At 35.6% G+C, this 12,057-nt stretch overlaps 1 protein-coding gene across 1 annotated transcript; it reads right to left on the reverse strand.

The window, feature by feature from the left end:
- Window positions 1-140: 140 nt before the first annotated feature.
- Window positions 141-8,229, reverse strand: LOC120329930 (uncharacterized). The gene is made up of 8 exons (XM_039396726.2): window positions 7,561-8,229; window positions 6,231-6,692; window positions 5,926-6,126; window positions 5,098-5,200; window positions 2,924-3,151; window positions 2,212-2,374; window positions 1,457-1,516; window positions 141-1,031 (listed from the first exon to the last, which is right to left on the reverse strand). The coding sequence occupies exons 1-8, from the start codon at window positions 8,141-8,143 to the stop codon at window positions 807-809; spliced, it is 2,025 nt and encodes a 674-aa protein (XP_039252660.2). The 5' UTR covers window positions 8,144-8,229; the 3' UTR covers window positions 141-806.
- Between the last annotated feature and the right edge of the window lie 3,828 nt (window positions 8,230-12,057).

Here is a 12,057-nt window from a genome sequence, read left to right on the forward strand (position 1 = left end):
AACACAAGTAATAACCAGGATAAACATATTTCCAACTAGTGAAAGTTGCAATACAGATTGCAAAAACAGTTCTTCATACTTTCGACTTTACACTGTGTTTCTCCAAACGACCAACATATCTCACCAAAAACGGCCACAAATCGTTGTGTGCATTTTATAAAGCAATTTTGCTGAAAAGTGCGATGAAATAATCTAATCAACAAATACGTAACCAATAAAATAACATGAGATAAAGGAAAAAAATTAGAGGTGAAAACACAACAGAGCCACACAAAATTTAGAACAACATAAAAGGTAAGAGATTGAGCATCAAAGATTACATGCATGCCACTTGAAAACCTGCCCATTTTCAAACTGCTGAAATGACCATGATGTGAGAGTCAGCAACTCAAAATGGAGGGCAGTGCCAGTCTAAAGCAACCTGAGCAAAGCAATACCAATTCTGCATGGAGTATCACATTGAATAAATGTTTTACCGTATTTTTAAAATCTGTAATAGAGAATCTTGTCAAAACTTTCTGCCTCTCCGGTTTAACCAACCAACAATAAAACTATAGAAAGAATGTTATATCCATGACAACTTTTTTGATCAAATTGAAAAATGAAGGTGCTATAAATATAATAAAAGAAAGCACTAATAAATAAATATGCAAGATTAGGTGATGTGGCATTTTAATATAAAAGAATGGTGTGTGATCATGGATTATACAAAAGAGAACTTTTATTTTTGAAAGCAAAAGAACTCCCGAAAGTAAAATATCAACGATTATGAAATTTTTTTCAAACCATAACACAAATAATGAGTGCTACTCTTCGTCATTATCTTCGCTTTCAGAATCTGAATATTCTTCAGTAGTCACTTCTTCTTTACTCTCAAAAAGTTTTCCCTGAACGATTTCGTTTTTGAGCCATTTTCTGAATGCACATACTTGTGCGGGTTCAATGTCAAACGTATTGCCAAACACAACGCATCTTGCGAACATACAAACATAGACTCCACAATCATGTTCATTCTCTTGTCGAGGTAAATCCTGAATGAAAAAGATCAGAAATTTTCTTAGTCATTTGTTCAAAAAGATTCCTGATTCCATATGTGATTATTCTACTGAATGGTATCATTACATGGTTGTTAGTTAATTGAAGAACACACGCTCTTGTGGGGAAAGATGACAGTTTATAATAGGAGTTTACTCCATTTCCAGTGACTGCAATCCTGGACTAAATATGAATAGTAACTACAAAATTATATTCCCTTATATCTTGCAGTGAAAATGCATTAGGAATGATTCTTCATAAAATAAATTACATTCAGCTTAGAAGATTCAAGCAATATTTACTAGCAACTGGATTAACATACAAGCCATTGGCTTGTAAAACAACAGAAACATGAACTGTTTTACTCAGGTACATGTAGTCTGACAGGAACTATTCCAAAAAAAGGTTACAAAGGACTTACTTTTCGTATCAAGCATCTACCTTCCTTTCCTTGCTTGTTATTGAAGAAATTGAGCAGCTTCTAAAAATATGTATAAATATCCGCCTTAATATTATATTAAGTTTTTGATGCTCTATTTTAAAATTTTATTGTAAGTAAAACAGCAAAAGATTTGAAAATAAAATATTATCAGTAATCTCAGTTATAGATAAACTATTAGGAAATCATCCATATACTTTATATATATATATATTTTAAGGAAACCACAAATCTTGATGACATAAATAAAAAAATTGCACTACAGATGTCGAAAGATTCAAAACAAAAGGGCGTATGTTGAAATAAATGATTTTTAAGCTAGTTTTATATTAAAGTCTAAAGTACTATTAACCAGAGTATTTCAATAAATAGTTAGTCAATAAATAGAGGACCCAAAAAAACAAAAACTTGTTTTTCTTAAAACAGTTTTTTTTTCAAGTTTTATCTATTTGGGTTCAAGCCCTCCATGTGGCATATACAAAACAGATGTGCTTTTGGTTTGTCAACTCCAGAATATCAAAATTCGAAGCAATGATAGAGTCGGACATACATCAAAAAAATTAGCTTATATAAATTCTATTTGATTTTAATAACAATACTGTCAACTGTGCTATTGTCAAATATTAATATGGAGGTTGGTATGAATTTACAGGAAGGCTTTGTGACTAATAAAAAAGTATAAAGCAGAAAATATTTAGTTTTCCCACTATTTTCACTAAATATATTATAATACTTACAGATGCACATGCCAACACAGTCTTACACACTGATAGTGAGCTATATATAACAACATTGTATTTTTCAGGATAGTAGCAAAGTAAACTCCAATGAAATTCGACACAGGTTGGCGCAAGGATGCATTTCATTTTATCCCAATTGTGAGGAAGACTTGGCTCTACCCTGCAAATAATGGGAAATTGTAGATGTGAAAAAAACAATGAATGTTTCCCAGAGAATCATATTTCGGAAGCATTGGCTAATAAGCAAGGTATCAAAGTCAAAGGTGACAATTGAAATTTTAGCAAGCCGTCACACACTTTTTTCACTCTGACATATTTTCAGACATGGTTGTATACATTTGCTCGTTTCATGGTTTTGCTGCCTATCTGTCAGTCTTTGATTGTAGTTTGATTAACATAGTTAGCCAAAATCCTACACACTTATCTGCCATCGATATGAACCCACATCAAGAAAACATAATAATAAGAAGACAAATGTAACAGACAAAATGTATTCATGCCAGTGCGACCTGTGTCTAATCATACTGTGCACAAAAAAGGATTTGCACTTGCACTTCTTTATTCTTAGAAACTATCTGTTCCATCTCACTTCTAAGTTCACTTTCACTTAAGCCATGAATGCACGTAGCTCATGGTTCCATGAGAAACACTGCTCTTAGGTATACTACATAGGAACATAAATTAAGTATAAACATAGTAACAAATTTACCGTCTTAATAATTCTTCAAGCCAAAAGCTGCTGATTGCACCATAATTCTTATTATTCTGTATCAATATTGACATGTATTGATTTATTATTATATCATTGAGCCAGTTGTCTGAGTACAATGTTATAATATCTGATTTTCTAACACCAGGTCGTATTTCTCGCAACATTTTTTTTCTTGAAATATATTGTTCATTCGATCTCCCAATACAATATTTGATTTCCTGCAACCTGAAAATGAAAACACAAATAAATTTGTAAATAGGATAGGAATTTCCTATTTATCTCAGGAGAGTGGAAAGGTGACAACTCGTCTCAATCATATGGCGAAGCATGCCGTCCTGTCAGTTAAGGTACCAGTTCATGTCAAGTATGCTTATACATAACCAGATCCACTGACTTGATGATGGAGGAGGTCCTAATTGGCCAGCAGTTACGTGAACCCCCCTACGGTGGTGAGGAGTTCAAGAATCCTCTCACACATACCGTATTTCCTGGCAAATAAGTCGTTTTTCTAGACCCAAACTTTTGGCCTGATTTTGGGGGGACCGTCTTATTAGGCGAGTATAATAATTTTCATTTTTCCGGATCGGCTTATTATTAAATTCGGACCATGAAGATGAAATACCTTTGGCGATAGCATCCCACTTAACGTCCTCCTCAGGTCAGTTAAAGTGAATCGGCGTTCACGCGCTGTAAATCTGGATTTTCAACGCTGTGGTTATCACACTTGAAGTTGTCGCATTTGTGTGAGCATCGCGCGTGAACGGCTATTACCGATACACATGTTTTGTGCAGCGAGGACGACGATAGTTACTTCATTGTTCACAACCATGGCACTTATGTTGTGAGATACGTGTTATTACCTAATCCTGTGTGACATGATGCTAACATGAATGAAGGAGTGAATACGTGACCCAAATCTTCTTGATTGAATGGCGGCATTATAAAATACTAAAATTAAAACGAAAACACCATTTAAGTTTCATTTTAAGATGGCCCGTGACAGATTAAAGATGACTTTTAGACATTGCAAATCGCAAAAACATTTTGTGGTTTACAATTACCAACGGGGCCTGACTCGACTATGATATTTGCATAATACCCTAATTAATGTAAAGTATATTTATTTCATTTTTTGAAATAAATTTAACTCTGTGGGATATTATCGCTGACTTTAGGTTTTTTCTTACGGTAATAGCCTCAAAATAATGAGTGCCATTGAGTGGCAGCATTGCGATGAAGCGGAAGAATTGTTGCAGCAACAGATCAGATATGTTTTTTGATTTGCAAAAATACGAATCAAAACAACATATAATCGTACATGTTTTTTGTACACAGCTTGCATTGGTATTTTGGAGCAGTGGTACTATTACATTGTCGCAATCGCAGATTAAATTGATCACAATTTAAATCAATAAAGCAACACATTTCGTTTCTTGGAGATTTCGAGATGATGAATATGTATGTTCCATATATACACTTTATAGTTTACATGTATATTCATTGTCGTTAATTAAATTGTACTTTCCGGGATTTTATAGCATATCTTGGGATTTTTATAAAGCGATAATGAATTATCAAGAGTGCAAAAATATGTATCAAAACTAAATATAATCAAGCAGTTTATCTCACATTATTGTGTCCGCAGATTGCATGTTATTTTAGATCAATAATTTGGTGGACACAAACCGGAGTTACGTTGAACACAATTAGATTAAAATTGAAATGTTCATTCCCATAGTTGTCATGGATTGAATATTACGCTACAAGATAAAGTCATAATGGGCTATTTTAATGAAAGCGCAAACAGCGTCGACCGCTCAGAAGCCCTTTCATGGTAATTTGAGATTCCAATTTTGATGCGATTTTACTGCCCGTCTTTGGGAGGTTATATGCAAAAACCTAATTTTCAGGCTTAAAAACAGGCCTTGTCTTATTTACCGGGAAATACGGTAATTACCACTGTGGTTTACGAACATTTGGGTAATCAGAAATTCAATGGCATGTGTAATGCAATTCGCCACCCACTGACTCGAATTTAATGTAAATGAAAAGCAAAAATATCATCTAATCTAATGATACCATATGAAACAAGAGAAGCGATGTAAACTGCCAATATTGCTTTCATATAATTAACTGTTTATGGTTCAGAAAATTTACCGACGAATTGTTACCTGTTTGAGAAATCTTTATGATAAAGAGCTTTTAATCGTTGTATTATGTAATGAGGAGTTACTTCATTTCCAGGATTTTCTTCTATAAAATGACTTACCATACCTGAATAATAATTAACTTGATTAAATATCAATTTGTTTTAGTACAAAAATTGAACTTGATAATGTGTAGGCAATTTGAACCAGTAGTAAATATTACAGTAATCCACAACTACTGAGCCTTTAGAACAATATTTCCTAACTAGGAATTAAGGCAGGAATATTATTGGGGAGGAAATTTTACTTGGTATTACATTTTTTTCATTAGATAATATTGTCGCATTATAAACAATTCAAACTGTGCATAAACCCCAGTGCCAGTTGCTTGTATCACTAAATAATGGTCCACTAAAAACCAGGCAAAGGGAGGAATGTAACAAAAAATGTTGAGAACCACTGATTTAGATTGCCACTGTTCATGCTTGCTTTTGCTTTTTGCATTTATTTGTTTTTATTCAATCCTAATGATAATAATAGCATAAGAAAAATATTACCAATCATATTTTCAAAACACTGCTAACTTGTACAAATATCCTGTTTTCCAATAAACCAAAGATTTTCTAAGAGCAAAATATTGGTTTATCTTTCCCACAGACAAATGTCAATAAACTTTTGTTGAAAGGAGATGCCAAACAATGGATGTTTCCCTAATTTGACCCCAATATAGAAATAAACAAGGAAGTCGGTGGATTCTCAGGAAACGAAACATCCATTTAATCGAATATTATCACATAAACAATTCTAGAGAATATCTCAATTATTAATAATTAAAAACATGAGAAAACTCACTGTTTATAATTCTTTTTAAAGTAGGGTAATCAATGTCCTGATTTTCATTGTTTTCGGTTTGAACAACAATTATGTCATCATCATCACTATTTTTATCAACTTCCATATCGGAAGTTTGCATCGCAGAGGTATTAAATGAGTTCGAAGAAATATCCATATTATTCGACGGTGATGGGACTGTTATATCTTTTGCATCAGAAACTGATAAAATATCAATATCAAGTTCCATCATTGCATCATTTTTCTACTATTTTTGAAAACATTAATATTCAATTAATAATAATTAAAAACAAGAGAAAACTTACTGTTTATAATTCTTTTCAAAGTAGGATAATCAATGTCCGGGTTTTCATTGTTTTCGGTTGGGACAACAATTACATCATCATCATCACTTTTGTCATTAACTTCCCTATCAGAAGTTTGCATCGCAGAAGTATATAATGAGTTTGATGATATATTTGACGGTGATGGGACTATAATATCCTCTGCATCAAAGATTGATAAAATTTCAATATTGTGTTTTGTTCCATCGTTGCATTGATTTTCCACTAGTTGCAAAACTTTATTATGTTCGATTTCAGGCGTTGAATGACTAGACGTATTGCAGGAATTATTACATTGTGATTCATCCTGACTTGGCTTTTTTCTCCATTTAGTTTGTTTTTGATTGGGAGAGGCCTGTTTTTTTCTAAGTGGTTTTGGTCCAGGTGAACCACTTGGAGATGTCTTGATCTCCTTTACGAATTGCACAGAGTCATCTTCAGTTTCTGTAACAATTAAAAATAAAAATAATTTTTTAGGGAAATCTGTTCAAAGCAAAGTTCTTTCCATCTGACAGGTACACTGACAGTGAACAATACATCATAATATCTGTAAAATAAACACAGCAATACAACATTTCTTAGATGGGATTGGGTGGGATGGGTTTGCAGTTTGCAGAAAAAAATATCTGGTGTTCCTTTTCGAATTCACTCTACCCAAACATGACAGCAAAACTACTTGCAAGGACGTATCAGTGATTTGTACAAGTGAAGTAAGCAATCACAGGTAAAATATTGGCGAGCACAGTCAAAGACGCAACAACTTTCATTGAGGCATTTCAAGCCACAGATGTTATGTATCCAAAATACAGTATGACACAGTTCTCGCATTCCAAGAATAGCCCCAACATTAAAAGAAATCATTTATAACAGAGACTGCAAATCCCTTCATTACAAGACAGTCTGGGCCTCCATATCAGCAAACCGGCACTGCGCAATAAACTGAAAGGAAGCACAATCTAAAAACACCACCATTGGATTCCTTGGAAAAAAGTAATCCAATACTGTATAACAAAATAAAAAATTTTTAACGAAGCATTCGAGAGTTTTGCCAATTTTGGTCACATGATGATCGGCGCCTGTCATGATTAATTTAAATTATTATCGATATAAGCATGTGGCAATGTTACGCATCAGCCGACGTGCCAGACGCCCTCGTTTCAGAGACAGATTGAGGGTTTATTTTATTGAACCAAAAGTTGGGACATCTTGGAATTGGAGAACTGTGTCCTACTGAAATAGCCAATAGAAATTTGAATCAAATATTTGCCAGATTTCTTCTGTTGCTAAAATATAATAATTTTGAAAATTGTACCTGATATTCTAATTGTTCTTTGATTCCGACCATTAAATGATGCTTCTCCATTACTAGTAGAAACATTATGATTATTGGTACATTTAGAATCAATTACATAGTTTTTGAAAATGTTTATTCTTGAATGGAGTGGACGACGTCCCTCTATTTGTTCAGTGAGTAGCTTGCTTGGTGATCCACTGACTGACACTATTCGAGGCACTTCCTTTTTATTTGCATCACAGCTGGACACAGGAAATATGATATAATCCATTGGTGAAGTGTGGTCATCATCATCGGAGCTTCTGAGAGAATCATGAAAATCATCATTACACTGTTCGAGATTTTCGCTTCCAACCGACTTTCTTGATGACCGACTATGTGAATTTTTAGAGTTCCTACTGTACCCATGACGCACCATCGATGGACTTGGCACGAATTTTTTATCTTCAACAAAATTGCTACATCTTTGAGGAACAGATGAATCTTTATCAGACATGTGACTATTTCGCCACAACCTTCTGTACAGCCACGGGAGCTTTCGAAAACTGAAAGCAGAGGATCTACCCCAAATCTTACGTTTCCGGCCACTTGAATTTGACATAGAATAACGATTAGATGGTTTTAAAAAATGAGTCTACAAAGCAGTGAATTACACAAAAGACAGAAAGATCTGGAACATATATAAAATAAATCAGTTAGAGACAGAAGATGCACACATTGGAGAATGGGCTTTCCACAACCTGACAACTGCACAAGGCAAAATAGTGCAAATACACAATTCAATGGTCAAAACAAAGCAGAAAATAAGCCAGTACAGCTTGACAGCAGTACGATAAAATGTAGGACAGAAAGATCGGGCAAATAAGCAAAAACCTAAGGAAAGGTTTATAACAAGTGCTTGTAACCCATGGCTTTTACCCATCACTGCTTTAACCCACACTCACACAGGTGACAAGCAAAGCATACCTTAGAAAATTTGGTGAACGCAATTGGTAAGATAGATAGATTAGAACAGGGCTGGGCGATTATTTTCGCTATGGGGCCACATTGCAAATTCAAAATAAGTGAAGTCAATCTTCATTTAGACATTGCACATTTTTGTAGTATTTTATTACATATTTACGATAGGATAGGATTTACATTCTCATCCCGGGTGAGAGGAAAGCCGATAAGACGGCTTATCCATTTGGCGAACCACGGCCTCTCGTCTGGTTACCATTCCATGTCGGGTATGGGATCAGTTGGTTACTTGTTTTTCGGAGGCATGGACTTGATGGTGGAGGAAGTCGTAACCGACCAGCGGTTACGTGAACCACCCCACGGCGGCGAGGAATCCAGCAATCCTCTCGCACATAACCATCCTGCATAGGATTCGAACCTGCGAACCCACGCAGAGTAATTAGAGGTGCGGTGGGGAGCGTATTCCTAACGCTTAGCACGATGAGCCACACCACCGCGCAAATAAACAAAGCATAATACAAATGTGACTTGTACTGAGATGAGTGTATTCTTTTCTGCGCTTTGACCGTAACTTTAACAATTCCTTGAAAGTCAGTCTGGGCAGCGCAGAGCTGACCAGCCTAACGATATCCCGCTGCGTTAGCACACGACTTAAAGCGCAACTTATTTGGGTCTAGTGTAATGTATATATGCAGTATATGTATGTTTATTTGCCTCAAAAATATAACAGTATCTGCATAATAATTAAACAGTAAAACAGAGACGAGAATACATGTTCAAGACCTTACTGGCCTAAGACACAGATGTGCGACATGTACCCCCACTAACAATTATAACAGCAGTTTAGGACTGCTGCGTTATAATAGGCCAACAGACATGAAAGAGGCAATACAAATAAAACTCTAGTAAAATACACAAGACAAGGAGATACCGGGGACAACACAACGACGATATGTACATTGTACCGTACCACGAGTTTACTTCTAGTGGGCTTGACATAACCATTTTTGCATATGTTATGCCTAACCCCTACCTGCAGACCTGACTAAGTCATCCAAAAATTACGTCACAATCACATCATATACAGATATACCATAGCTTGCCAAAGTATACAGGTATAGCTACGATCGCCCGAAATGGAATCTGCGCCGCAATAACGAACTCGTTATCGGGATCGTTACAAGAAATAGCTTGCTCGACTTCGGTTAATTGTCTGCGCGTTTTGGACGACCACGACCATCCGTATATTTCAGCTTCCTTCATTACGTCACTGTGACGTTGTAGTGATGCAATGTTTGAAGGTCGTAGTCAGGTGAAGGTTAGAAATGACATATGAAAAAAAATTTGCGCCATGCCCACTAGAAATGATTGTGGTACGAAACTACACGAGTATAAGTACCTGGGTACCGGTACCGGTATAAGTTTATTTCGACTCCATAATCAGCAATAGACGATAATAATAGATAAAAACAAAAATAAAAGTAACTGATTATAGAATCGGGAGAGCGAACAAAACCTCGAGTAAGGTTTGAAACGTACGGTACAGATTTCAGATGGAAAGGTATTGATAAAAGAAGTGGTACCGGTACGTGTTCACTCACCCACAGATACCGCATACGAGATACGTACCGTAAAAGCAGGTAACTTCGGATGATTTCACTATATTATGAACAATTTCTCCGCCGTTTATTGTTCAATTGAAGCCAAACTTGGAATATAATACATTGAAGCCTTTCTCCTCGCGATAAACTCGGTTTCATATCAATCAATACTTTTTTTCATTCAAATTATTGACTTTATTTGCCTGCCGATCTGTATTCCAAATGTTTATAACTTCGGATGGCCACTTTTCGCTTTGCGTCACTTCGTCGTGAGAGAGAAATGTCTGCGTGATCAGTGACGCGTGATAACGTCGCTGCGTAGAACTTACGACGCCGTGATCCGTTTTGCGTGTCGCACACTGACGTTCATCTATGCCGGCCGTTTTTGTGATTATTAATTCTTCCGGGTCGGCGGACATCAAAGTTTTATATATCTGGTGTACCCGTGTGTTTACATCGGCAACAGCTCTTGAAGACAAGAAGGACTGATTTCAAAACCCAAATTAATTTTGTTCTGATTTAATCTTATGTGTTGGCTTTGATCTTACTTATCACCGTTTGTATACTATTAATCGTTCGAGTTTAAAGCGAACGGTGATATTATTATCGTCGCCGAGATGGAGATATTTATTAAGACGATGATTGATGTTGTTATGCTTTGCACCCGCGATTGTGCGAATACTGAATTTTTATTTATAATAATGATTGAATAAATCGGTCGTTATGCATTTATACTTGTCATAAGGCTTTTGGTCCTGATAGCGGGTCGGACACTAATTATAACTATTTCCCTCAAGTTTTAACTTTTTTTTTGAACAAAACAATACCCCAACGGTTATTATAGCTAAAACCGTTACCGACTAATTTACAATTTTATCTGCGGAATTTGCCAACTCAGCACTTTACTCGACGATTTTGACAGTGTCGCGCCATAATTATTACCGCTAAATGCTTCAAAATACAACGCATGTAATAATTTTGCCCAGCCCTATTCCTGACGTTTCGCAAAACTAAACCATTTATCTCTTGACTATTCTTAATTTCATGAAAGTGCTATATCTTGCTATTATGATCGTTTTAATACGAAACAAAAATGAGACAACATGGGACAAATGAAAATAAAAAACGGACGAATAAAATAAGTCGTAAAAGTAAAAATGGAAAACAATTTTTAATACAAAACAAAAATGAAACGAATGAAAATAATAAAAAAGAAAAATGGATGATGAATTACGGTAGGTAGTAAAAGTAAAAAAAATGGAAGTGGACAACAATATGGAACAGTGTAGCTTGTGGCCGTGTTGATAATTCAGATATAATGTATTCACAGGCAGATAGACATGAAACGGATAAAAACGCCAAAAACCTCCAACCTCCTGCTGTGTGCACCTGTGCAGAGTTTCATGCTCACCTGTGCAACATTCTACTCTTAATATATTATCATCGCCGATCGTAAAACCTTGTCATTGTGATAGTATAGATACGCGTATCTGGCTGTTCATCAGCCTTACGTATCAACAACATCTATACGGTCGAAGAATGCCGAAATGTTAACACACAAATTTAATGTGCATTAATCGGATTCACAATAAATAAACAGCATATGACCGGGGCTATAATTAAGTTTTTGTAGGATTTGGTGACGAGGATCAGGTAGGAGTTTTCACTTTATATTTAACTACACGTGGCGCCACATAGTCTGGCGTTCAAATGTCGCAGCGAGTTACGCACGAGCTACGCAATGTGACGTCGGCCTTAAATGGAGCGAAATTGAATCACGTTGTTGACGTCACGTTCAGCGTAAGCACCGTAACGTCGATATTTTGACGAAATTTTTAAATCAAAATAATATATTTTACTTGAATCTCGTACGACATCTCGTGATCACTGTAATTTTCCTTGTACATTGTGTATGCCCTCTAGCGATTGACGGTCTTTTAGTGAAGTTAGCGTC

The sequence above is a fragment of the Styela clava genome, chromosome 12, assembly GCF_964204865.1.
Source record: "Styela clava chromosome 12, kaStyClav1.hap1.2, whole genome shotgun sequence".
Taxonomy (NCBI): Eukaryota; Metazoa; Chordata; class Ascidiacea; order Stolidobranchia; family Styelidae; genus Styela; species Styela clava.